At 49.6% G+C, this 27,495-nt stretch overlaps 1 protein-coding gene across 6 annotated transcripts; it reads right to left on the minus strand.

Moving 5' to 3' along the window:
* Nucleotides 1-18: 18 nt before the first annotated feature.
* Dnai2 (dynein axonemal intermediate chain 2) lies at nucleotides 19-27,473 on the minus strand. Of its 6 annotated transcripts, XM_087208553.1 has the most exons (15): nucleotides 27,288-27,441; nucleotides 26,514-26,590; nucleotides 22,188-22,261; nucleotides 20,792-20,985; nucleotides 19,245-19,406; nucleotides 18,115-18,236; nucleotides 16,249-16,391; nucleotides 15,262-15,375; nucleotides 10,762-10,901; nucleotides 9,735-9,857; nucleotides 5,139-5,362; nucleotides 4,281-4,416; nucleotides 3,560-3,706; nucleotides 2,511-2,738; nucleotides 19-683 (listed from the first exon to the last, which is right to left on the minus strand). In XM_087208553.1, the coding sequence occupies exons 4-15, from the start codon at nucleotides 20,972-20,974 to the stop codon at nucleotides 594-596; spliced, it is 1,812 nt and encodes a 603-aa protein (XP_087064679.1). In that variant the 5' UTR covers nucleotides 20,975-20,985; nucleotides 22,188-22,261; nucleotides 26,514-26,590; nucleotides 27,288-27,441; the 3' UTR covers nucleotides 19-593. The 6 variants fall into 6 exon arrangements, with proteins under 6 accessions (XP_087064679.1, XP_021096639.1, XP_021096640.1 ...); XM_021240980.2 differs by lacking the exon at nucleotides 26,514-26,590 and having other exon boundaries at nucleotides 27,288-27,455; XM_021240981.2 differs by lacking the exon at nucleotides 26,514-26,590 and having other exon boundaries at nucleotides 22,188-22,280; nucleotides 27,288-27,443.
* Nucleotides 27,474-27,495: the final 22 nt, after the last annotated feature.

The raw sequence follows: 27,495 nt of genomic DNA on the forward strand, positions 1-27,495 counted from the left end.
CTCTTAGCTAGCACCAACTGCTGGCATTGTTGCTATTAATTTAATGGTACCAGAATGAAGGAAACAGAAAGCATGCGGGTGCATGTGAATAAGTTCTCCCCTCCCAGGCACTCGAGGGCAGCAGGCTCGCACAGGCTTGGAAGCCTCTAATGTGGCAGTGTGGAAAGGCTCTTGCAGTTCCCCATTTGCAGGTGGATGAGGAGGGTGGGGAGAGAAGAGGAAAAACCCTTTCCCCTCCGCAGGGCTTCCTGAGGCCGTCATGGCCAGGGAAAGCCTGGGTTGAGGCTGCAAGCTCCCGAAGGAAGTGGGGGTCAAGGGGACACCAGGACCAGACCTGAAGGCTGCATGCGCCCACAGTGGAGTGGGCCTCTTGGTGGTGCCAGCCCTGCCGCTTTCCTCTCTATGAGGGTGGCACAGGACTGGGCTCCAGTGTGGGCCAGTGATTTGTAGGGTGGAGGTGGTCAGTGCCCCATGTGGCCTTCATAATCATGCTTTAGGGAAAAGCTCAGCTCCCTACTTGTAAGGTAAGACCAGGGCAGTACCAAGAAGGCACGGGAGGGACACGCAGGGACAGCGCTGCAGCCAAGGCCAACCTAGGCTGACTTCTCTTCATCCCCTCCTTCTTCTTCCCCAGTATTGTCTTCCTCCACCTCCTCATCCATCTCCAAACTTTGTTTCTTCTGCTGGGAAAAAACAGGAGGAATGTTGGTGAGGGGCAGGTCTTCCCCATCCTCCAGATGTGAACCCCATGAGGCTGAAAGCAGCCAGCTGCCTGAAGCGTGGAGAGCCAAATACCCTGATGGTGCCAGCTCTATATGGGCAAGGGCCTAGAGGATGCTGGAGAATTGCAGTCCTGCGTCTGCTGTGTGCAGCCTGGGTGACCTTGGGTCAGCTCTTCCTGGGCTCCCGGCACCTTTACCCATAAGGCAGATATGGCCTGTGGCAGGACTGGGCTAGGATTAGAGACACAGTGTGGGGATAAAGGGAGAGCCTAGGCCCTGGGCAGTGCTTTCAGATCAGCTGCAGAGGGGAGGAGGAGGTATGTGGCAGACAGCAGGGGCCCGATCTTCCGAGGCTCAACTTCCTCATTTAGAATGTTTGAGCTGATGTACCTCAGCGGTAGCTACAGCACTTGCCTACCATGTGCAAGGCCCTGGGATCCATTCCCAGCACTGCAAAATAAGCAAAATTATGGAAAAGTCCATGCTGTTGTGATCACCACATTTTGGGAGCCAGGGCACCAAGCGCAGAGCCCATTGGCCACATCATGACACACAAGGCGATCAAGGTCACCTTCGACCTCTGAAGGGCTGACCGGGCTTGAGGTGAAGGGTGGGAGGAACCCTGGGCTGCTGGGAGGGCCAGGACTCTGGTCGCCTCTGCACCACTGGCATTGCTCAGAGAGTGTGGGAATAAGGGCGCTCATATCCTTATACGCACCACAAACCCACACCCTGTCCTCAGGGCCAGAGGGAGGTGGAGGAGGGAGGCATCAGCAGGGGAATCAGTGACCTCCTCTGTCCTCTCTCCCATCAGTGACCAAGAACTGGCCCTGCTGCTCATGCCCAAAGTGGGGCTGGCTCCCTGGGGGAGTGTCCCCGGCAGCCACTCAGGGCCAGTGCTTAGAAGGGCCCGAGCTTGATGCAAGCTATGCTGTCATCATCTTGGAATTCTAAGTTTTAAAAAAGAGCCTCACATTTTATTTTGTACCCCCTCCTCATTCTGCAGCCAGTCTTGCTTATAAAACTGGATCCTGGCTTGGTCATTTCTCTGCCATGGTGGACTTGAAGCTACATCCCCATCCCTTTTTAAATTTTATAACGAGACAGGGTCTCAGTAAGTTGCCCAGGCTAGGCTCTGAGTTGCAATCCTCCTGCTTCCACCTCCTAAAGTGCTGGGTTGACAGGCAGGTGCCACCACACCCTGCTCCATCTTGGCATCTTATCTGTGGGCCCCTAAGGACAGTGACACAGAGGGACCAGGCCTTTTCCTTCCTCTGCCCTTTGGCGTGGAAAAGGACCCAGATAGTGACAGGGCACCATCATCACAGCTTCCTCTCCTCACTTTCCAGACAGGACATGAGGAACTGAGAAGAGAAGGGTACCAGCCTGGTCGGTATAGCTAGAAAGTGCTTTAGAACCAGGGCCACGGGCAGAGGGGCTAATCAAAGTCATACTCCTGACACCAGGCTGGGTACCAAGAGTGAGGCACACAGGGGAACACCGTAGCCCTGTCCTCCCCGGATGTCAAGGCGCTGGCTCCTTGCACCACTCACTGGTTCCCAGGGCCCTCATCCAGATGGTACCACGCGTGCTCAGAGGCGCCTGCCATGGACGGGATGGCAGCACCCCAGGAGGCACGGGTCACAGTGCCTGCCCGCGAGGAAGCGAGTACGTCCTCCCACTCAAATAAGGACATCGGGGCGAGGTCAGCCAGCAGGCGACGCCTGGCTCCATGTGCTCTCCCAGCTCCCAGCCCTCAGCCCACCCGGGCCCTGCCGAGGCCCCTACAGGTTTTGCTTTCTTCTCCATGGCCTCTGCCTCCTTCTTCTTCAGCTCCGTGAAGATGATGTCGAAGAACTCCTGCTCGGCCTTGGCGACCATCTCCTCCAGGTTTGTGGCCAGCTCCTTGTCCTTCTGGTCATCATCCTTGCCCTCTGTCTTGCCTTTCTCCTTCAGCCGCATCTCCTTCTGCCTGGCCTCCAGGATCTTCTCCCGCCGGGTCTCTCGCTCAAATATCTGGGCCACAGTGGGACAGAGGCCAGTGGAAGGGGTGGGCAGCAAGCTACTCCAGCACCGGGCCAGGCTGGGCTGCTCCTCAGGTCTCCCTGCCCTACTCAAAGAGTTCTGCACGCAGGGCTGGTGTCAAGAATGGAGGGCTGAATATTGGCATCAGAGGCTGGAGCCAGGATGCCAAGTTACTCCCCTCTGAGGAGCACCGAGTCCACATGCCAATGGTGGAGAACCTCCTATGGGGTTGGTTAGACACCATGGTGGCTGTGGGCCCAACAAAGGACCAGTTCAGGGGTGAGACTCCCCCAGCTCAGGCAGAGCCAGGAAGCTCTCCCAGACCTCTGCATCAGGGCTTTCCCTTCCACGGTGTGCACCAGGGCACCGGGGAGTGTGTGCCAGGGCTGCTGGGTGAGGGCAGTAGGATACGGACGTGGGCCTCCATGTCCCTACTCCAGGGCAGGTGCCCTTCCACCTGTCCTCTCTGCTGGTGTCTTTGAATGATTCTGCTGCAAAAAATTGTGTTGTGTGAAACTGGACCAAGGGACCCAGTTAAACCATTTGATTTGCAGCAGGAAAACCAAAGCCTGTGGAGACAAAGTGATTTGCCTGGGGCCACTGAGCTGCAGAGTATTGAGCAAGGGCAGGTGAACCCTGCTAAAGCCCAAACACAGAGTTCACTTTAGGACACCCAGTGGCCCCATCAAACTCGTGCACCTATTCCCAGGAGGTGGACAGGAGGGGACATGTTTCTCTCTGACTGTGCTACTCTGAGTTGGGGCCAGGTCAGGACATGCACAGTGTGGACCCTGCTGAGTGCCAGTACTTACAGAAAAAGCTATGTTCTTCTCATTCCTCTGGACCGTGGAGAGCCCACTGGAGACTTCCAGCAGGGTGGTCGTCCCCTGCTGGGAGCCACAAGCAATGAGACAGCCGTTGTCCTGTACCCGGAGGCAGTAGAGGGCCTCGTCACACACCTGTTGGAGGGTCCAAGCAGACCCGGGGGGCAGGGCAAAGCCATGTTTGTTTGATTAATGGCGCCTGGGAAGGCTTAGCTCCTTCGCCCTGATCAGACACCCTCCATGACACCCCTTACCCCACAAGGTGAGGTGCAAACTCAGAGACTAGCTGTCTAGGCCTGTGGCTCCTGCCTCATCACCCCTTTCAGTCCAGTCCCATCCAACTTATGGAACCCTCATGGCCTCCCACAGCCCCCGCCATGGCTTTGCTAATAGGAGCTCAGGTTTGAAGGGCCAGCTGCCCAGAGACCTGTCCAAGGGCCTAAAAGGATACAGCTTGGGGCAGGGGTGGTGGGGCATCTGCTTTCTTTTCTGTTTTAATTTCCTCAGGGTGATTCTGCCATGTCACCAGGGTGCCAAGTCCCCCTAACTCTGTAGTCAACCAGTGCATGAATAACCTAGAGAGGCCCTTACACAGACACACCTGGCCATGCACAGTGGAGCACACATGCTTACACCATGCCACACTCACACCTAGACCCACGCCTGTAGAGGAAGGGCCTAGAGGCATTCACAGGGGGATTCGCGTGACCTTCAGGCTGAGGGCAGGGTCAGACTGCTTGAACACAAAGTCCCAGATGTCCAGGGTCCCATCCGTCTTGGTAGTGAAGAACACTGCTGGCCTCACAGGGCTCCAGGCACCATCCGTGAGATGAGCCATGTGGTACCTGCGGGAGCCAGTTCCTCATGTCACATTCTGCCTTGTGTTTAGCTTCCAGCCTTGCCAGCCTCCCAGGCTGCTCTTTGCAGGGCCCTGGATATGGTGCTTCCCACAGGCCCAGCCCCTGGACACACGGAAGCAGTCAGAGGAAGGTCATGTCCAGGAAAGTTCATAACTCTGATATCAGGGAGGGGTAAACTTCCTACTTAGTTTGGTTCAGATTTTCTAACATTTTCTATCAAACATTAAACACACACAGACACACACACACACACACACACACACACACCTGCACATGTGTGTGTGAGCAACTGTAGCCATGCATGTACACACCCACACAGTAGGGACTGAATTTTCCACCAGACCCCATCCTCCTTTACCCTGTAGTGCTACAATTATAGCCATGGTGGCCACACCAGAGACTACATTTCCCAGCCTCCTTTGCAACTGGGTGGACAGTTAAGCTAGGGTGGGAGAAATGAGCAATACCAAAGAACTCTAGAGATTTTTGACAACAATAAATAATTTTTACTACAAGTATATCCCAGATATTGTATGGGACATACTTATACTAAAAAAAAAAAAAAATCATTATTTTTTCTGAAATTCAAATTTAACTAGGGAGCCTGTATTTTTCTTTGCTAAATTTTACAGATGGACTTACAGAGGCTCTGAGGTGGCCCCCTCTGTGGCTTTCCCTCCTGTCCCAGCCCCCTGTCCCTCCCTTACTTGGTCCACATGATGGATGACTCCCGGCTGTCTTCAGACCAAATGCGGGCTGTCCAGTCCCCGACCGTCAGGAAGTTCTTTGGGTAGAAGGGGTTTCTCTGGAGGGCGTAGATGGGGCCATGGTGGCCTGAGAAAGTACACACAATCTTCTCCGCCGACGTCTTGGCCTTGCGGTTGCAGGAGATGACAATGCCCTGCTCAGTGCCCACCATGAACTTGGTTGGCTGTGGAGGGGGTGACAGCAGTGGAAGGGGCCATGAAGCATCAACTCTAGGCTTGGCTGGCAGGGGCTAGCCGGCCCGGGGTTGGCAGTGCTAGCAGACACCTTGTTTTAAGCTCCGCTCAGACTGTGCCTCCCACAAAAGACCTGTCCCCTCCAAAGACTCCCGCTTTGGGGAACTTGCTTAATGAAGCCCTTCCTGGATCTTCTGATCACTGGAAGATACCAGGAGCACCCTTCATGAGGCATCCACTACGAATTTGCCCTAAAGATCCTGAATGTTTACAGACAGAGTAGGCGAGCCCAGCCCAGATTGGGATGCAGTGTGGACTGGGTCATTTAGAAGGCAGGCAGTGTCTAATCTGGAGCAATAGTGACAGTGCCCTAGCACTGTCTACTGAGAACTCAGAGCGGGTGGCCACCCAACACTCAGGAAGCCACCTGGGGCCAAGTGGAAGGGCTGCTCAAGATGAGGCCCATAGTAAGAAAGATTAGATGTACGGTAGTTATCCCAGAAGGTACCGGGGTACCCTCAGCCTCTGGCACCTTGTGGTATCTTCATTGTCTTTAAGCACACAGGTATACTGCTGCCTCGGGGGATTTGCTGTGGCTATTCCCCTCGCCTGGGACACTTTCCCCTCAGTCGTCTGCTCAGTGAGTTCTCACTGCTTTGGGGGCTTTGCTCACATCTCACCTCCCCAGGCCGCTCGGTTTCATATTTACACTGCCCCCCCTCAACCAAGCCACCACTCCCAAGCCGCCTTACTCTGCTCTCCATTTCTGTCCCCACAGACCCCCACCACCTTCTGGCTGAAGTATTTCCTTTGTTTTCTATGTGTCCCACAAGCTCCTTGAGGGCAGGGACATTTGCCTCTTGGAATAGTGGCTGGTGTGAGCAGGGGCTTGAAAGATATTTGTGAATAACTTGAAATGTGGCCTGAGAAGAGTCCCCATCCCAGGCCCATGTGCCTCCCCCACAATCCACTCCTCTCTGGGAGGGGGCCTTGAGAACAGCAGCCCAGGAGTGCCGCAGTCCTGCCAAAAGTCCCTGCAGAACTGGGTGACAATGTGCACCCATGTCCCTAGCACAATTTGTCATGATAGCCAAAAGGTGGAAGCAACCCAAGTGTCCCTGGGGAGATGAACGGATAAACACAACCGGTCCATACGTAGGAGGGAATATAATTCAGCCTTCAAAAGGCAGAGAATTCTGACACATGCTCTAGCATGGATGAACCTTAAGGGCATTATACAAAGTGCACTAAACCAGTCATAAAAAGGACAAATATTTTATAATTCCAGTTATAAGAGGTTCCTAAAACAGCCAAATTTAAAAACACAGAAAGTAGAATGGTGGTTGCCAGGGGCGAGGGTGGAGGGAAGTGGGAAGTTGTTCAATGGGTGCAGAGATTCAGTTTTGCAAGACGAAAAATGTTTGGAGTCAGGCATAGAGGAGCACACCTATGATCCCAGAACTCCAGGGCAAGAAAGAGGGTTTGCAAGTTTGAGCCCAGCGTGGTTTAGCGAGACCGTCTCCAAATAAAAATAAAAAAGGGCAAGGAATGGTGATGGTTGGACAACAATGTGAATATACTTAACACTACTGAATTGGACACTTTGTTAAAATGGTAAATTTTATGTGTTTTTCTTTAACCACAATTTGAAAAACATACACAAGCCAGAGTTGCAGCTCAGTGGTAAAGCACTTACTGAGCATGCACAGGCCCTGGGTCCCATCCAGCCCCCCACACACACGGAGGGAAGGAAGGAAGGAAGGAAGGAAGCGAGGGAGGGAGGGAGGGAAGGAAGGAAGTCCCCACATAAACTGCAAAGTTTTGCGTCATTTGGCGTAGGAAGACTTTATGAACAAAATCTCAGTCTCACAGGACCCAGCACAAAGGATCAACAATTGGGATCTCATCTTATTAAAAAGCTTCTGCACAGAAAGTGAAACCACCAACAGAGCTAAGAGACAATCTACAATGTGGGAAAAATTTTTACCAGCTGTTCCTCAGACAAAGGACTACTATCTAGAGTATATAAAGAACTTAAAAAAATCAGACCTCCCAGATTTAAAGACCCACTCCAAAAATGGGCAGCTGAAATGAAATGAACAGATGAAGAAGTAAAAGCAGCAAATAAACATATGAAAAAAATGTTCAACATCGCTGGTCATCACTGGTCAAACAGGAAAAAAAGAAAAAAAGATCTGGGTTTAACTAACTGGAGCTTTTTTTCCAGATCATTATTTGTTCAATGTTGGTTTTGGGGACCTTTCTGAAACAAATCACATCCTCTGGTGTCTTGTTGGTGCTTGAGATGCTTTTTTAACTTATATGGAAAAATGTTTAAGTGCTTTTCAGTTTTGTTTTGGTTGAGTTCTACTGTATTTGAATATTATTGGAGTTTTTTTCCCCTTGCATTGTTTTTCTTTGAGTGGTTTTAATTTTTTGTATGTGTGTGTGTTTGATAATAAAGTTATTAAAAAAAAGATGTGGGTTTTAAAAAAATAAAATGGAGTACTACTCAGCCATAAAGAAAGATAAACTAGAGACTTTTTTTGGTAACAGAGATTGAACTCGGGACCCTGCCCTTGCGAGGCAGGCAACAGCACCACTGAGCTAAATCCCTAGCCCAACTATCGATATTTATAGCTAAATGGATGCACCTTGAGGCCATACTCTTAAGTGAAATAAATAGGACACACATGTGTAAATACCAAATTGTTTCTCTGGTGTGAGAAACTGAAAGCATAAATGAGGGGTAAGATGTATAATAGATATTGTAAAGTAAGAAGAAAATGTTCAAAGGGGAAGGAGAACTAGGGAGGAGGGGTAGGGGAAAGGAAAGAAGGGAAAGAAAAATATGAAAAAAAAGGAAAAAATGGAAACAAAGCTTATGTAAATAGGGTGGGGTGGAGGGGTTGAAGGGAGGGCAGGGGAATGAGAAAAAAAATCAAGAGATGTCATGTGCAGGTACAAATTCCTAATGACGAATGTGACCATAATTATCCCTAAAATGTACCAATAAACTCAATAAAACAAACAAACAAACAATCAAAGTTGTGTGTCAAAGAAAAATGAAGAGACCAGACTTGAGAGGTCCTGAGAGGTGAGTCATCAGGCGAGCCCCTTGGTGCCTGTACCAAGCTTTTCCGGGAGGAGGGCCATCCAGGCCCACAAGGCAGGGAACACCTCTGGCTTCGGGCTTTATAGAGGGGCGTGGGTTTGAGTTCAGCTTCACCCTGTGATGGGGGATGTAACTTAGCCTCACTGGCACTCATCCTCATTATCTGGAAAGTAGGGCCAATAACATTACCTCAAGTGGTGGGTATGGATGGTTACACAGGCTCACACTGTGGTATCTACAAGTGTCCAGCATACTGTGTGCACTCAGTAAGGGACATGCATGGAGTAGTGAGGGCTTGTCATGGTGTGGTCATTACATCCACCACACGGCCTGGGATAGCGTGCAGGTCAGAATGTTTTTCTGGGTCTCCATCCAGTGCCTTGACCAAGGTTGGGGGTCAGCTGAATTATCTTGCATCTCATCCCACCAGCATTCACTCCCCAGCCTTCAGTGGGGATACTCAGGGCAGGTGTGAGGCTAGAGCTCCCAGTCTCCTAGCAGTGATGTCACATGACCTTAAGGCAACGAGTGATACCTCCAATTGGGGACCTGGCCTCAGCGTCAATAAGATATAAACCAGGATCCAGCCCAAGCCAAGAAGCAGCTGGAAAAGTCATTTTCTTGTCTTGCATTACAGAGGAAGTGTTAATCCTCTAAATTTTTTTTTTTTTTTGGTACCAGGGATCGAACTTGGGACCTTGTGCTTGCGAGGAAGGTGACAGAACCACTGAGGTAAATCCCCGGTAAGATCCATAGGGAGTTTTCATTTGCTGCTTCTAGAAGCTTGCCTTAACATTATTGCTCAGCTTGGAGATTCCTTTCTTGTTCCTTCTTTGTCACTGAGTTCATGTCTGTGCCCTGGTTTTCCAAGGAGCTCCCTCAGATCTCCTTTCCCTCCGCACTACATTCTTTCTTCCCCATCGGAAGGGAAGTGACCAGCCCTGGCCCCTATGTGAAGCAAGGGCAGCCTGGGTCCTGGTCAGGGCTCTCCCACTGAGTTCTGTCCTGTTAAATCTGTCTTCCTCTTCATCAGGGTCACTGGCCAAACTGACTGGCTGGGGACTAGAATGGCTTCCTTCCTTAAGGAGCTCTGCTGCCCCCTGCTGGAGGGCTATTGTAAATACCACACAGGTGGAGGAAGGGCTTGTCTGGGGCTGGGCTGGAGCCACAAACATCTGCTATACTAGCCATGGCCTGTCCTTACCCTGGCAAGGAAAGTCGGGGAAGGGAGAGCAAGGAACACTCACCAAGGTAGACTCAAACTCCAGGGAGATGGCCCCCAAGGCATTTTCTAGCTGTTCCTTCTTGGTGATGTCCAGGATCACCACCTCGGTGGGCTCGCTTATCTTGCGGATGTCCCACCACATGACCTAGTAGGAGGCAGGGGTGACTCTGAGACCTCAAGGTCCCTCAGTTCCCCTGGCTTCTGTCCTTAACCCACCTATGAGAATGAACATATTTTGAGAACCGCTGCTGGAGGCCATGGGTCCCACACCCGGCTGATCATCAGCATCACTGGCAAAACTGCCTAAAGTCCAGATGCCAGGGCCTCACTCCAATGTTACTGAATCAAGATCATCAGGCACCATCCCAAGAGTCTGGATTCTTTCAGTTCTCTGCATGTAGAAATATCTAGCAATGTGAAAAATGGACTTACACTTTGACCTAAGGGTCCGGCTGCTGGGAGCATGAGCTGTAGATGTTCCTGCCTGTGGAATAATCTAGGCACAAATACACTCTTGCTATGCTTTTTATGGTAACAACTAAATATAAAATCTATTTAAATAAATTATGATATGCCCATACACTCCAGTCCTTAGCAGGCACAGGGCAGTGGTTTGCAGAACGTGAAACTATCTCTGAGATGTGCTAAATGAACACATCACGTGCAGGACACTCAAAAGTGTGCAGAAAGAGTCAGAACAGGCAGAGACTATCTGAGGGTGGAGGTAGGAAACTAACCCCACGCTTCAGGTAGAAGCAGGGAGGTTGGATAGACAAGAGAGGAAGGCATTTCGCTGTCTGCTCTTTTGGACCTTTGAGATTTTGCTCCATGTGCATGTTTTATCCACTGTTAATTTTAAAAATGAAATGTAGGGCCAGGGATTTAGCTCAGTGGCACCACACCTGCCTCAAAACCGCAAGGTCCTGAGTTCAATCCCCAGTACAAATTAAAAAAAAAAGAAATGTAAAAAGAAACCTTCCCACAGGAATCCTGATGGGAACCAGGGGATACACAAGCCCTCTGCCCTCGGGGGCCTGGCCAGGTGGTACCTGCCCATCTGTGGATGCCGAGAAGCACTCTGTGCCCGTCTTTGACTGCAGCCAGATGGAGCCGTACACAGGGTCTCGATGGCTGAACTCAATGGTGGACAGCTCTGCCACCAGGCTGCCCTTCCGGGTGTCCCAGCAGGCTGATGAGGAAGGAGACAAGGGGAGGTAAAGGGAGGCAGGGCTTCCTTCCTCCGAGAAGGGAACAGGGATGGAGGGGTGCTGCTTCTCCGGGTTTGGTAGGTGTGCGGGTTTTTATAGTAGGGTTAAATTTACACCAGCCCCCAAGAAATCTCCAGGGAGACCCCCAAAGCGCAAGCTTCATTCTTCCATTACAGTCCTACCCCATGCTGAGTGTCGCCCTGGGTCCTGGGGAAGCTGTGGGAACGGGGCAGGCTGTCCACTGGGAGGAAGGCTGGAGGGGGCTAGCAAGTACAGCCTGGCCTGTGATTGCTACTGCAGAGGGGAGGTGACGGACTCAGCTGCGGCTGAGCCTCGAGGTGCCGTGAGCCAGGCAGAGGGGACAGTTGAATCTCCGTTCCAGGGAAAAACCTTGAGAGGTCCCTTGAGGCAAATTTTCCTGCTACATCAACTCCCCTCCCTTTTCTCCTCTGCACCTTTGCTGGCTCCAGAAAGATGCCCAGGAGGAGCCTGACCCTCTCCTGCAATCTGCTGAGTGCTTGCCAAAGAAAGATGTGAAGCTTCTCAGCTTTCTGTGCTGAGCGCTGTCATTTCCCTTCCCCTGGGTGTAGGAGCAGGGCCTGCCCTCCGGTGCACAGGCTCTTTCCAGGAAGGTTGGTCTTGTGAAACAACAGAAGTACTTGGTTCACACGCTTTGACTTAACATCCTTCAAATCCAAGGCATCTTCTTGTGTTTTCTTCGCTCAACTTGCTCGGCTTGGTGAAGCGTGCTCCAGCGTGGACTCACGGGTCCCAGATGCCCCTTCTGGGTCCCCCTTCGTACAGCAGCAGGGTCAAGAGCCCCAGCTGCTTGGAGCCTCGTGAAAAGCCACCAAAAGGCATTATGAATAATGAGTGTGGTGGGCTCCTGAATAAATCATGGCAAAGGCACTTGGGGCAGTCTTGAGCGAGCTGGCACCTGGGTAATCTGGCAGGGAAATGCAGGGAGCCGGTGTCTATTCCACTGCCTGCGCACTCTCCTGGGAGGAGGCAGCAGGTCTGGGAGGGAGATGAGGCCTGAGAAGGCCCGGGGCAGCTGGCCACAGAGGGCTTCTGAGACATTCTCAGCTGTTCCGGCTCCTATTCCTGAAGACGAAGGGACAGTAGTAGAGCAAGTGAGGGTAGACGGGATGGGAAGCCCCTTTCATACCTGTGACAGTTGATCTGTGTTAAACTTGGTTGGCTTGAGAAATTCTGAGGAGATTAGTAAAGTACACTTTTGCATGTGGCTGGTGGGGCTTGGGGGCATGACCTCGGGGACCATATCTGGCCCTGACCCCTTCCCCTCTGTCTCTTCCCTCTCTCTCTGCTTCCTGGATGCAAAGGATTGAGCAGCTTTGCAGTGATGTTGCTGCCTTGGAGCCAGGCAACCATGGGCCAAAAACAAACCTTTCCTCCTTTAAGTTATGTGTGTCAGGTATTTTGTCCCAGAAACAGAAAGGTGACTGACACAATTCCTAAGGTGTTGTAGTGTTATGAGGACTGGGAGCCTGCTATGTCGGGGCTGAGAATAGAGGGCAGGCCAATTTCTTCTGATTTCCTTGGAGTTTTGTTTTTGTTTTGGTTGAAACAGGATCTCACTGTGTAGCCCAGGCTGGGCTTGAACTTACAGTGATCCCCCTGCCTCAGCTTCCTGCTTGCTAGGATTACAGGCACATACCACCATGCCCAGCCTTGATAGGAATTTTTTAAAATAAGCTTTCCAGGTGGGCCATCAACAAAAATAGTAGAGTACGGACTTCTCCAGCTTTTCCACAAAAACAATTTAAAAACTGGCAAAAATGGTCAGAATCAATTTTTTCAGAATTTTGTAAATTAGCCAAAAGCTTACAGCAATCTGGAGAGTTATTCAAGAAAAATAGTTGAATCTTGGTAACAACAATGACTCTTGTGGCATCTCAACTAGCCCTAGCTAAGATATATGCTTCCCAGTTCCATGGTAGCTAGACAAGCAACATCCCAGCCTGGCACAATGGTGCACACCTGTAATCCCAGCAGTCTGGGAGGCAGGAGAACTGCAAGTTTGAGTCTAGCCTGGGTAATTCAGTGACTTAGTAAGACCCTGTCTCAAAATAAAAAAATAAAAGGGCTGAACCCGGCATGGTAGCACAGGCCAATAACTCTAGCACTCAGCAGCCCTAGGTAGGAGGATCACCACGAGCTCAAGGCCAGCTTGGGTCACATAGTTAGGTTCAAGGCCAACCTGAACTACATAATGAGATCCTGTCTCAAAAAAACAAAAATAGCTACATAAATAAAATTTAAAAGGCTGAGGATGTAGTTCAGTGTGAAGACCCTGGGCTTGATCTCTAGTACTAAAAAAGAAAAAGCACTGAAAAGAAAAGTAACCACCTGCACTGCCAATATGGCCTGGCGGCCGCAGGAAGAAGCAGAGTGGGCTGGATGAGCTCTTTCAAGGTCCATGACCCAAAGCCTGCCATGACTTGGCCTGTCCGGTGGCTCCCCAGAGCATCCATCTTGGAATGTTGTCTATATGACTTGACTCAGAGTCTGTTCAGTGCAAAAGTCTTTTCCTTAGAGCACAGCTGTGGAAACTGAGGCTGTGGATAACAGGTGGGGCAAACAGCAGCCTGGCCAGAAAGCTTCAAGGGAAAAGCTGGAGCACCAGACGTCCACAGCGGCCTTGAGAACCTGGGCACCTGAGGCCACATACCTGGGACGGTGATGTCATTGCCCAAAACTCAGTCACACTCAGGAGAGAGCAGCTATGGGCTGCTCCACCTGACAGCAAGCAGCACGTAGTCTACGTTCTCAGGAGGGACAAGAGGGACATTCTCCAGGAGGGACAGAGTGCTGAGCCGTAAAAGAAGCCCTGATAAATGTAAGAAGATTGAAATCATGACAAGTAGCTTTTCTAACATGTAATAAATCTCGGAAAACTGAAAAGTTCCCAGAGAGCTGGAAAACAAACAAACACACTCTGAAGAACCAATGGGTCAAAGAAGAAAGCAGAAGGGAATCCAGAAATACGTTGACATAAACGAACACGAAAACACGGCCAACCAGAAGGTATGGGTGCAGCTCAAGCAGTGCACAGAGGGAAAACTCAGGGCTGTGAATGCATACATTAAACAAAACAAAGACAAACAAGCAAAAAGGGCTGGGCTGCAGCCGGTCACAGAGCTCTTGGCTTGTATGTATGAGGCCTGGGGTTTGATCCTTGGCTCTGCAAAAATGAAAAACCAAATCAAACAAAAACTATCCTAAACTTTCACCTTAAGAAATGAGAAAAAGAGAAAATGAAAACCCAAACATACAGAAGGAAGGAAATATTAAAGATTACAGTGAAAAATAAATGAAACTGAAAATTTTTCATAGTCTGAGAAAATCAATAAAGCCAAAAGCTGGTTCTTGAAACAAAATTGACAAAACATCTAGCTAGACTGATGAAGTGGGGAAGAAAGAGAAGGCTCAAATTACTAAAACCAGGAACAAAATAGAAGAGATGACCACCAGCTTTGCAGAAATGAAAATGATTATAAAGGAATACTGTGAACAATTATACATCAACAAATGACATCTGAGTTCAATCCCCGGTAGCAAAAAAAAAAAACAAAAGCAAAAAAACAAATGACATAATCTGGATGAAATGGAAAAGTCCCTAGAAAGGCAGAAACTACCAAAATAAATCCAGGAGAAACAGAAAATCTGAAGAGATCTATAGTGAATGAAAAAATTGAATTGGTAATTCTAAAACTTGCCACAAAGAAAAGCCCAGGCCAGGCATAGTGATATGTACACCCAGCTATGCAGGAGGCTGAGGCAGGAGGATGGGAAGTGTGAGGCCAGCCTGGGCATTCGTGAGATTCTGACTGAAGATAATAAATTGAAAGGGCTGGGGATATGTCTCAGGGATACAGCACCCTTGGGTTCAATCCCTAGTACTGAAAAAAATAGGCCTGGGATCAGATGGGTTTGCTGGTGAATTCTCCCAAACACTGAAACAATTAATGCAAATTCTTGCAAAAGAACAGAAAGGGGGGCTCTCCCCAACTCCTTCTATGAGGCCAGTATCACCACTCCCATTACCATGTAGGTTTCCCCCATGCCTCTCCCAACACGGAACTCCACAGGGGTCTCTTCTCTCTATGGCTGTTCCTAGTTGCATGTTCCTTGGTTCTACTTGAACTTGAGTTTTCAGGAACTGTTTAATTTGAACTAATGTCAGATTTGCTTGAACCATTAGAGCTGGTGCCCTTACCCAGTGTCAGCAGAAACCGACTCACAAGCACCTGGGTGGTCTGCAACCGAAGGCTCACCCCTTTGGTCTGGCAGCTGGATGAGGGCTGGGTTCCCCCTTACCTATCTGCCCATTGTAGCAGCCCCCCAGGATCACGTGAGAATCTTTGGGGTTGTACTCCAAGGTCACCAGTGGAGAAGATGGCTTCAGGGCCATTTCAGGCCTATTGGGGTTTTCTATAAAGCAGGGGAAAAAATGACTTCATCAGGCCTGGACAGAAAAAGACAGGGTCAATCATCAGTTTACCTCCTACAGGCAGGGAGGGGTGGAAGCGCTCTGGTCCTTCTCCGAGCTGCTTCTCCAGGTCCCTAAGCCTGAATCCTGGCCATGGCTTTATTTGGGGGGACTGGGAGTGGGGTGCCTGTGCATGTTTAATTCCAGTTCTAGTCCACTTCCTGGGTTTGGTGTGAAAGGAGGTTTTGACCCAAAGGTTTTTACATAAGTCAGCTCTTCCCCAGCTTCCTCACCCCAAGTCTGTGGCCTGGGAGTCCTACTGGCCTCCACCCCGGGGGGCTGCTCTAAGGACGCGCCGAGCTGTGTGTGCCAAGCTAGTGCCGCCCACTTCCTGTAACAATGTGGCAGTGGAGGGGAGGCTGAGAGCGGCCCCCCGGCTAGGCTCCTGCCCTCAGAGCAAGCCCTGGACATTGGTCTGGGCCCACAGGTGGACACACTGCCCCTGCTAGCCACAGGTTAAGGGCAAGTGACAGGAAAGGTGGGCTAGGGCATGAGTTCCCTTCCCTCCTGCTTGGGCCCCTTCTCAGTCTGCTGGGCATCATTCTGATATGGTTTTTAGGGCCCAAGAATTGGCATCCCACAGGGTCTGGTCTTAATGCTCCAGATTAAGAATCAGGAATTGGGGGGCTGGGGTGTACCAATAGAACAACTGGCGAGCACGTGTGAGGCCCTGGGTTTGATCCCCAGTACTGCAGGCAGACAGGAGAGAAGAGAGAGAGAGAAAGGGAGGGAGGAAAGAAAGGAGAATCTGGAATTTCCTGCCTCTGCTCGGCTCCTCAGCCCTCTGTGGCCAGCAGGACCCCTCTGCTTCTCACCCAGGTCCCAGATGTATGACTCATGGCTCATGCCTGCAGGTGCCCGCTGAAAATCCAAACAAGAATATGCCACTGCCAACTTCCGGTTGCCATCAGGGTGCCAGGAGAGGTGTGTGGCCGTCCGTTTGATCTCCTGGGGATCTCTTTAAGGAGAAAGCAAGGGAGGCAGGAGACTGGAGGGTGGGACTCCCCTAATTCCTTATTCAGTAGGTTTTTGTCTTTAAAATATTCAAATGCATCTAAGGAATCACCTTCACTCAGGGAAATCTACTTTGAAAACAAAGTTGACAAGACTCCCATAAATGAAAAACCAGTCTCACCAGCCATAAATAGAAGATAATAATAATAATTAAGACAATGGAAACAACAAATTAAATTCTAGTTCATCACTTTCACTTGCTGAAAGTTTTGAAGCTGGGTGTGGTGGCGCAGGCCTGTGATGCCAATACTCTGGGAGGCTGAGTCAGGATTGCAAGTTTCAGCCCAGGCTGGGGAATTCAGTGACTTACTGAGGGCCTGTCTCAGAACAAAACTTTTCAGAAGAATTAAGATGTGTTATATGTATGTACCAACTTATGACCAATAATGTACGTAATCATTATGTACTGCAAATACATACCAATAAGAAAATTAAATTATATTTTAAAAAATTAAAAAGGGCTAGGATGTGTAGCTCAGTGTAAAGGCCCTGGCTTCAATTCTCAGCACCATAAAAAATAAAAAAAGGGCTGGGCCGGGGATTTAGCTCAGTGTTTCTGCCACCTCCCTCGAAAGCGCAAGGTCCTGAGTTTGATCTCCGATACCAAAAAAAAAAAAAAAGAAAAAGAAAAAAGGAAAGTTTTGAGCCAGCACTTGATCTTCTGTGAAGATTAGAATAAAAAGGTGATGGGAACCAGCCACTGGCCTCCTTATTTGCTGGATGGTTTAAAAACATTTGTCCACACAAAACCCGGTACCTGAATATTTATAGTAGGTTTATTCATAATTGCCCAAACCTGAAAGCAACCAAGACACCCTTCAGTAGCTGAGTGGATAAGTCTGGGTACATCCAGATAATAGATTGTCATTCACCATTAAAAGACACCAGCTTTCAAGCCGTGAAAAGACACAAGGAAACTTAAGTGCCTATTACTAAGTGAAAGAAGCCAGACAGAAAAGGCCATGTGCTGTAGTATTCCAGCTATATGACATCTGGAAAAGATAAAACTGGAAACGGTAAAAAGATCAGCCATTGCCAGGGGTTGGGGGGAGGGAGGAACAGCAAGAGCAGAGAGGATTTTTAAGGCAGTGAAACACTTGTCATGACGCATTTGTCCTAACCACACACTGTACCACCCTAATGGTGACCCTAATGGAAACTATGGTGTCCGGGAGGTGAGGATGTGTCCAGGTCTATCTGGTGGGAATGCTCATAATGGGGGTCTGTGTGCTGGAGTGGGAGAAGGGGAGGGACATGAGGAACTCCCTGTACTTTCTGCTCAATTTTGCTGCGAGCCTAAAGCTACCTTAAAAACTAGTCTGTTAGTGTTGAAAAGGGGAGGGGGAAGATTAGCCCAGATCCCCTGCCAAGAGTATAGGACGGTACCCTGTGTGCCTACTGTTACACTGGGTCTCCATGTTTGCCATGCTGTACTGACCCTACCCTGCAGGAACGGACCCCACTGTGCATACCTGGGGATCACTCCCAGTCTCATCCCTGGAATCTGGACACCCTGAGGGAGTAGAGCCCTCTTTGCTGGGCACCAAGTTCTTACTCTGCCCCTTGTCAAGGACACAGAGGGCGTAGCCCTCCCCGCCTGGAGTGATGAGCAAGAAGCCCGTTTAGTGGGTGACAGTTGGCCAGACACCTGCTCACTATGGAACTACCTGAAAACATTGATGGTTTTAGCTGAAGAGGCCTCATCGGTCACCTCCACTTCTTCCTCATCGTTGAAATACTCCTGGTAGATGTCTATGGCATTGTTCTGCTTGATGCAGTGCTCCATGATCTGGGGGAGATGAGACACTGAAAGCTCTTGGGAGCAAAGAGAGGTCCTCCAGGCTGAGCAGGGCTTGGATGGGGTCTGGGAGGGACAAGGGGATACCTAGTGGGCGTCTCTCATTCTATATAAGCCATGCATTTCCTTCCTTTCTTGCGACGGAACTCAGGGCCTTGCACAGGCTAGGCAAGCATCCCACCACTGAGCTACACTCCCGGTTCATACTTTCAACTGAGTTTTGAAAGTGAGATAATATTGTATACAAAGCCTAGTTACATATACAGCACAAAAACAGATGTACTGTACTTGTGAGATTAAGACTTCATGACTAGGAAAAATGTTTATAAAGGCTGTTTGGGAGGGGAAATAATGAAAAAAAGGCTGAAGAAATGTTGCTGGAGTCAAGCAGAATTATTAATCCCTGCAGATTATGGCCCCTGGCACCTGCTTCCTGCCCGTAGACCCTGGCACCTGCAGACTGAATGCCTTCCCTGTTATTTCAGATGCAGCAAGGAAAGGCCAAGCCCAGGGGCATCTCTTCCCGGAAGTCTTCCCTGACCTCTTCACCAGGAGATACACTCTTCTCATGAGAAGAAATGGCAAGTCCCCCTTTTCTTACAGTGTTTCTTTCTTTTCCTGTGATGTGGTCACATCTTAGCATTTGTCTTTGACTTGCAATGAGTCGTAAACTCTTTGGGACAGGATGTATGTGAGACTCACTGTTACAGCCTCTAGGGTCCCTGGCAGACACCTGGCCCTAAATCCAAATGTGAATGCATGAACGGTCACTGTTGGCTGCTGAGTAACGATTCTTTTGGGGTTTCTTTTGCCCAAGAGGTTTTCTACTCTTTAGACTTGGACTAAGTCGTGTTCAGCTATGGACCTGTGTGGTTGCAGCCGATCTTCTTCTCCCTAGTATCCTGAGGAGCCCACACTGGGCCAGCTAGGGTATGGCGCACCCTTGGCGACCTGGAGTGAGAGGGAGGCTCCAACAGGTGGAGCGGGAGGGAGACTCACCGAGCCAAGCTGCACGATAGCATTGATGTAGTTCTCATCCTTCTCCACTTTCTTCCGGAAGCGGATTGTCTGCTCCAGCTCCAGGGAGTTCACGTCCTTGGGCCAGCCCCCCTCCACGTGGTTAACACCCCGCGTCTCCATCTCGAACCGCTCTGTGTTGGCCTAAACAGAGCAACATGGGTGAGAAAATATCTGCCCTTGTGTAAGCGCCCAGCCACTTCTGCAAACCAGGATAGGCTGGTGAAGTGCCCTGGCCTGGGCCGCAAAGCAAGGAATTTTTGGTCCTCGGGTGGTCACAGGTGGCCTCAGCGCACCGCCCTGTGGAGCTAGCTGCTCTACAGTTGATACCAGCAATCAGGGTATGATAAAATGCACTATCTGATTCCATCAAATTTTCTTTCAGAGGTTCTTACCCTGACTGGGGCCTATGTCCCTGGTTCACACAGACACAGCCCTCACTTGTTTTATCCTGGAGCCTCCTCATGAAATGCAAAACTTTCCAGGGGATGCTGTCCTTTCTCTAGCTGGGAAGTTGCCTGGAGAGATAAATCCTTGCTCTCCTCAAATACGAGGTGTGATTGAAAAAAAAGGGTGAATGTTAAATTTTAAAAAAAAATTTATTACAGTAAAAGACAGATCACCATAATCCCTCTCAAAATACTCCCCCTCGCTTTGAACACACTTATCCCATCGTTTGAGGCTCTTTCTGAAGTAGTTCTGGAATCCTCTTTCATGTTTTTAGTTGTGCTGTCCTGGTTTTCTTGATGTCCTCAGTCAATTCAAGACGTTGACCTTTCGTGGTCATTTTGACTTTGGAGAATAGCCGGAAGTTGCACAGGTCTGGCGGTAGGTGGAGGAGGACACACGGTGGTGCCTTTTTGTCGTATGGCTCTGGGGAGCAGCATTCACCGAGGTTTTTTTTTTTTTATCACGCTTCATAAACACATTCATGAAAGAGAACTTCCAGAACTGCGTCAGAAGTGGTAAAAGCTGGGTGTGGTGCCTGTAAGCCCAGCATTTGGGAGGCTGAGGCAGAAGGATCACTGGAGCTTGAGGCCAGCCTGGGCTATATAGTGAGTTCAAGGTCAGTCTGAACTACATAGCGAGACACTGTTTCAAAACACCAGAAACCAAAAGCAAAAACAAATAACAACAAACAAAAGAGAAAAAAAAAGAAATGGCACGAATAATGGGATAAGCACGTTTCACAGCAAGGGGGGGCTAATGATAATGCATTTTTTACTGTAATAAATTTTTAAAATGCAACAATTCAGTGTATTTTCAATCACTCCTTGTACCTCTCCCTGGTGTTCTAAAGGCCCCACACGACTCTAGTAGGAGTCTCAGGCGTGGGGCTAGAACCCTTGGTTTGGTGCTGTGTCTTCTCCCGAGCTTGGCACTGCAGTGGACCTCGGGTGAGTCCCCCCCCCTAAGTTCCAGCACTGGCTGGTCCGCCCAGCTGGCTTCCAGGTGGACAGGGCACCCAGGCCTGTTACGTGTCCGTGCTGGCCACCGGCCCTGCCACACCTGGGCCAGCTGGCACCCACCTCGTGTTCTGACATGCTGACTGAGCACTGGATGCCCATGTCCACTGGGTTCCGTTCCACGTACTGTGCGGCCAGCTCGGGGTTGGGCGGGATATCGATGTTCAGGTCAGCTGGGCGGTCTGAGAAGTTGCACTGCTTCCCAAACTCACTGCGCTTCTTGAGGTACACGTACACGATCTCCATGGTGACAGCAGCTGCAGGGCAGAGGTAGCATGTGGGGTGACAGGCCCCCCTGGCACTGTCCCCTCTCCACAGGTCTCATCCGGGAAGCTCTAGGTTCTCAATCTGCCTTTCGAAAGTGGGGATAGGGAGTCCCGGGGGATTTGTCCAGACGCTGCACCTGCACTTTAAAAACTCATAAAAGTGTTGACTATGAGCTCAGCATGAAATTACCTTGCTTGGCTCCTACACTTGCCCCATGGGGTGGGCAATAAAATCACCATTTTACTCAAAGGAATTTGCTATTCAGAGGTTCCCTCAGTGACGTATCCGGCATCATGGAGCTGATAAGTGGCCTGCCTAACTCCAGAGCTCTTACCCATCAGATACAGTTTCTGATGAATCCGTGTTTCTTGGGAGGCATGAAAAAATATTGATGGAAATTATGTTGGGCTAAATTCCCCACCATACTCCAGACCTGAGCCACACAGAACACAGACAAAAAGCTCCAGGCCTCTTCTGGAACCCTCCACCCAACCACTCACTGTCCAAAAGGTTCATCCATGCCAGGATTCTAGGCTACCCAACTCCATCCCCCATCATTCTCTGTAGAGCCCTCTAGAAATCTCTCCTCTCTCTACCACTCTGTCAGACAGAGGTAAGAGTCACCCTGAGAAGGGACAAAGCTGGGCAGCTTCCTCAGCTGGCAGAATAGCCAGGCCATTAGGAAAACCTCTGCTTTGTGCTACTGGACTTGAAAAGCACGAATTGGAAAGCAGGCTGGGGAAAGCCCTGACCTCAAGTTCTGGCCCTGCCCTTGCCAGCTACAAGACCTTGGCTGGGACACTCGGTCCTAGAAGAGCTGACCCCCACCCCCTTCCCCACAGGATGCCCAGAGGAGGAATGAAATGCCCCAACAGCTGCAGAGCTGGTGCTCAAATACAGTACACTTCCTACAGATCGCCCTTCACTCATCCCAAGAGACCTTGACCCTCTGAGCCCCATGACATCCATAGGTTCTACAAGAGCTGAGTGCTTCTCTGCAACAGGTGGCTGACCATCTGGAGGGCTCCATGTGACATTACCCTATGGACATCAGTGACCACCCCAACTCTCAGAGATTGTGCCATTGGTGGCAAGTGCCTGAGAGCTGAGACTGTGGCTGCACACAGACATGGAGAAAAACAGCTGAATGGGTGGCTGCGGGTGGTTTCCGGGAGATAAACTGTATGCTTACCATGGCAGGATTTACAACCCAAGCCTTTCAACTCCCAGTGGTTTCGGCTCTTGTCTGTGAGGAGGTGTTGCTGCCTTTGAATGAAAGGGGAACCTGGTAGGAAAATGATCAATGGGCCTATCTCCCGCACTAAGCAAAACCCTTAGACAAATATCCAAACCCAGGCAATAGATTTTTAAAAATACTATGTAACAGGGCTGGGGATTTAGCTCAGTGGTTCCGCTGCCTGCCTCGCAAGTGGAAGGACCTGAGTTCAATCCCCGGTACCAAAAAAAAAAAAAAATACTGTGTAACAGAAATGCTAGAGTAGTAATTTACTTGACCAAGCATCTTTATACTGGGGTTTTTGACCAATAATTCCCTCTGAGACATCCCAAATTACTCTTTTTTTTTTTTTGGTACCAGGGATTGAACTCTGGACCTTGTGCTTGCAAGGCAGGTGGCAGAACCACTAAGCTAAATCCCTGGCCCTACTCTATTTAAAAAAAAAAAAAGCATAGATTTTTGTAGAGAAGTACAGGTTTTACAAATGTAAAACTGTATGCTTTATCTTTTTTTTTTTTTTTGGTGGTGATACTGGGGATTGAACCCCGGCACTTACACATACCAAGCAAGTGCCAAAGCAATAAGCCACATCTCGAGCCCATGCGAGCATTATAGTCACTCTAATTATAGTTCCCATTACTTCACTTACTCATTCAACAAACATTTCTTAAAACTGACTGTGAGTAATCAAGACAGTGTAGTGCTAGGATGAAGAGAGACACAAAGATCAGTGGAATGGAACTGAAAGGTCAAAAAGAAACCTTTATATTTATAGTCAACTGATCTTTGACAAAGGTCCCAAGGCAGTGCCATGGGAAAAGGATGGTCTTTTCAGCAAACAGTGCTGGAACAAATGAACATTCTCAAGCAAAAAAGTGACTATAGATCCCTACCTCACACCATACACAAAAATTATCTCAAAATGGACTAGTGTTCTAAATATAAGAGCTAAAACTATAAAACTTAGAATTTTCAAAGAATTCATAGATATAGTAAAGACTGCATGACATTTTATGGTTTGACTCTTAAATGCAGCCCCCCCTCTTTTGCTTCCTGGCCACCACCAGAAGCCCTGAAATCATGACTGTTGCCAGAGCTGTCCTCAAAAAGCATGTGCTGAAAAAGAGCTTGCATATCTGAATGAATGACTAGAAGCTGGAGTAATGAGCTCCCAGGAGGACCTTGGAAACTAGTGGTTCAACAATTGCCAGTGAGGATGGAGTCTGGAAATGTGAGAATTCCTGGGGAGGGAGGACAGACGTTGTTACTATGCTTCATCTCCTAGCTGGTCCCCTGGAGCTCTGCTGCAGTTGGGAAGGATGCCCCTTCTCTTTTCTGCCCCATTTAAGCACCCTGAAGAAAACCAAGAAAACAAGCAAGAAAACCAAGCTCTTAGTGGGATCATTGCAGGCAATCTGCAACCTGGGAAGAGCTTCTTGATCTCAGTGTTATTTAAAACACATACAGTGTGATCAACTGTTGGACTGTTCTCATCACTTCCATCAGCAATCGTGTCAAGGCAGTGGCTTGAAAGAATGGCGTATCCTGTGAGCAGTAGAAGTGCACAACCTTTTGTTTTTTCCCTATGCCAAACCAAGAAATAGGGATGCCTCTCTCTCCAAAGATATAACAATGGAGTTGGAGTGGGAATTTCCCTGAGGAATTTCTGACTGTCATTTCCTTCAAAGAGCATCAAATAATACAATGCATAGTGCCTTTAAAGAATTAAATGCTTTGGCTTATGTATGAATAAAGCAAGTCATCACTATTTCAGAAATGGTCTATGAAACTGCAATTGTAAAAGCTCAAAAACAAAATTTTAAATGTTCCCCCTAAAACTTGAAAGTGTGGTGCCTGGCTGTAGTGCTTTTGGGAGGTGGTGGAAACTCAAGGAGGTGGGGCCTGGCTGGAGGAGGTAGATCATGGGGACACGTCTTTGAAGGGTATGCTGTGTCCCCAGTCCCTCTTCTTGCGCTCTCTGCCTCTGTCCACCATGAAATGAGCTACTTTGTTCTACCACCTACTCCCTGCCAATATGCTCTGCCTTACCAGGCCCCAAAGGAACAGAGCCAGGTGACCATGGACTGAGACCTCTGAAACTGTGAGCCAGAATAAGCCTTTCCTCCCTTGATTTTCTCAGGAATTTTGTCAGTACAATGAAAAGAAAGCTGACTAACACATGGTGTCAAAAATGTAGTTCATGTGCTTGCTTTGGCAGCACATATACTAAAAATGTAGTTCATAGGACAGGATTGTGTGGCTCAGTGGTAGAGCTCTTGCCTAGCATGTGTGACACCCCGGGTTGGATCCCTTGCACTGCCAAAAAAAGTAATAATAATAAGATGGGCATGGTTATGCATACTTGTAATCCCAGCACTCAGAAGGCTGAGGCAGGGGCATCACCATGAGTTTGAGGCCAGCCTGGTTCAAGACCGATTCAAATGCTGAACTATATGCTGGGGTAGGGCCTAGAAATTTCTGTTGTCCATAGTCATCCAAAGGAACATTATGACCAGACGTGTGCCCAACCTACTTCCCCAACCTCAGGGCTGTAAGGAACCTGTCCAGTGGGACTGGCTGCTGACCCCTGAGATGCAGGGCCCGGAGCTGGGTGATGATCTAGAAGCAGATGTCTGGGGTGGATTTGGCCTGTTATGGTTCATATCTAGATGTCACCCCAAAGCCTCATGTGCTCACAGGTGGGGCTTTTGGGAGGTGACTGGACCATGGGTGTGTGATCTTGGATTAGTCCACTGAGGGCTTAGATCTGGGTGTGATGTTGGAAGGTGAAGTATGATGGGAAGCCGTGGGTCACGGTGGGCGTGGCCTGGAAGGGTATACATATACATATATATATATATCCCTCCTCCTCCCTTGATCTCTGCTGTGCTTCTCCCGCCATGTCATGGGCTGTTTCTCCTCTGCCATGACAACCCGCTTGGGAGCTAGCTAACTATGGAATACAAGTTGTACAAACTGTGAACCAAAATAAACCTTTCCCTCTTTAAGTTTGGGGTGTTAGGTATTGTGTCTCAGGACTGAGAAAGTAACTAAAGACAGCCCCGAGCCTCCTCAGTAGCAGTGAGGGAGAAGGAAGTGACAGCGTTAACTCTTGTCTCTTTGCATCCACATAAACTGTTCCTGGAAGACAGCACAACCCCAAATCATTCCCACCCCAGAACAACCCAAGCTGAACCACATTCTTGCAGAAAGTGCTTCAGAAATGACCTCTCTCTCTCTCTCTCTCTCTCTCTCTCTCTCTCTCTCTCTCTCTCTCTCTGGGCAGGGGGCCCTGATGTGTTTACTCCTCATGAACCAAGAGGGGGCCTTGGGGGAAACACTGCAAATTTACTTCCGTTCTCTACCTCTCCCACCACACTGAGAAGCACCTGTGCCTCCTGGACTGGGCTGCTGGACCCAGCCAATAAGGGCTGCTCCCCCATCCCTCTGACAAGTGCTGTGACAGCCCGCTGATGCCTAGGCCAACTGAGGAGGTGTAAGAGAATGAGGAAACTCCAGGAAGTCAAAAAGGCTTCTCCAGCCTAGATCAGATTTTTAACTGCTTTGCTCACCTCCTTCCTTGAGTGGTTCCCAAGGCCAAGCCCTGTGCGAGAAGAGAGGCATTGTCTTGTGTCTAGAGGCAGACAGGAGGGACATTTAAAGGGTGCCCTGGTGACAAGAAGTCAGCTCTTTCAAAGACCCAGAGCAGGTTCTTTTCTCACACGCTAGCAGGGGACCAAGATGATTAGTGAGGTCAGCTGAAGGGGTCTCGGGAGTGTTACAGGGTGGGCTCCTCCAAGCCGGGCCTGAACAGGGGGTCTGTGGGGGGGGCAGGAACAGTGTCACTGCTGCCTGGGATTTGGGGGGTCTCCCCGCCATGGGAGCCTAGAGACCTAGAGCCATGCAGAACACAGTGGTTAGTACCACAGATAGACACAAACAGGATGCTCCAGCCAGGCATAGTGGCACATACCTGTAATCTAGCATTTGGGAGGATCGCCATGAGTTTGAGGACAGCCTGAGCTACATAGCAAGATTCTGTCTCAACAAAACAAACAAAAAAGAGAGGGGGCTGGGGATTTAGCTCAGTGGTTCTGCTGCCTGCCTTGCAAGCGCAAGGACCAGAGTTCGATCCCTGGTACCCCCCCCCCCAAAAGAGAGAGAGAGAACAGGATGCTCCAGTCCAAACACCAAAATAATGCTTCTGTCTCTAGAATCCTGGTGGAGGGAGTCAGAACCTTCACCAATGATTAAAATTTAGCCAAGCATGGTGTTACAGACCTGTAATTCCAGCACTCTGGGAGGCTGAGGCAGGAGAGTCACAAATTCGAGTTCTACTTGGGCAATTTAGCAAGATCCTGTCTCAAAAAAAAGAAAAAAAAAGCTGGGGATGTAGCTCAGGGCAAAAGCCCTGGGTTCAATCCCCCGTACTGAGAGACAGAGACAGATATATCTCTGAGCTTGTTCCCAGGAGGAAGTGCACAGGATTTGGAGGAACTAAATCAAAGGTTTGATGTTGACTGTGATACCTAATGGGCACAATAATGCCAGCTCCCAGGTAAGGAAAAAATGAAAGGATGCATTTGAAGTACACACCCCTAGCAAGTTCTGATCCAAAGCTCTCTCTCTCTCTCTTTTTTTTTTTTGGTACCAGGGATTGAACACGGGTCCTTGAGCTTTCGCAGCAGGCGGCGAAACCACTGAGCTAAATCCCTCGGCCCCAAATCCAAAGCTCTCTTAAGAGGTCCATGGCCGGGATTTAGCTCAGTGGCGCCCTGCCTGCCTGGCAAGCATGAGGTCCTGAGTTCTATTCCCCGTACCAAAACCAAAAAAGGTCCACACTCCCAGCCCTGTTGAGATCCCTCAACCCCACCTCCCCAGTATGCACACTCATGGGGTTAGGGGTGCAAGGGGTTCAGAGGTTATAGAGGCTTGTGACTTGGAGAGTTCCCAGGGCAGCCAGGACCAACGTGGTGGAGGACCCTAGGCCTCTTGGATCCACCATTCAGCAGATTCATCCCCAAAGAAAACCCTTGTGCCGCTGGTGGTTTTTACCCTTGGGAGTCTCTCTCCTCCTGTCTTCACGCTCCTCTTCAGGCGTGGACGACCTCCGGGCGCCCGCCCGTTATGCTGGGTCGGCTCCTCCTGCAGCTCCGCCAACCCGCAAATACCCAAGCCAAGTCCTCGGCTTCAGAAGCTCCTCAAACGGCTAGGAGCGCACAGTTGACCGGTTGCCTAGCAACCCCGCCGGGGTGGGCGGGAC

This window comes from Heterocephalus glaber, unplaced genomic scaffold, assembly GCF_053883595.1.
Source record: "Heterocephalus glaber isolate CG9 unplaced genomic scaffold, H.glaber_assembly_v1.0 deba00000937, whole genome shotgun sequence".
Taxonomy (NCBI): Eukaryota; Metazoa; Chordata; class Mammalia; order Rodentia; family Bathyergidae; genus Heterocephalus; species Heterocephalus glaber.

What these genes read in the sequence shown, in the direction of transcription:
- Dnai2 (XM_004860584.3), bottom strand. Translation starts at nt 20,974, where the DNA reads ATGGAGATCGTGTACGTGTACCTCAAGAAGCGCAGTGAGTTTGGGAAG. An exon ending in AAAACCATCAATGTTTTCAG is followed by an intron (nt 16,392 to 18,114) that starts GTAGTTCCATAG and finishes TTCTCCTTAAAG; the next exon opens with AGATCCCCAGGAGATCAAAC. An exon ending in TGGAGTTTGAGTCTACCTTG is followed by an intron (nt 5,363 to 9,734) that starts GTGAGTGTTCCT and finishes CCCCCTCCACAG; the next exon opens with CCAACCAAGTTCATGGTGGG.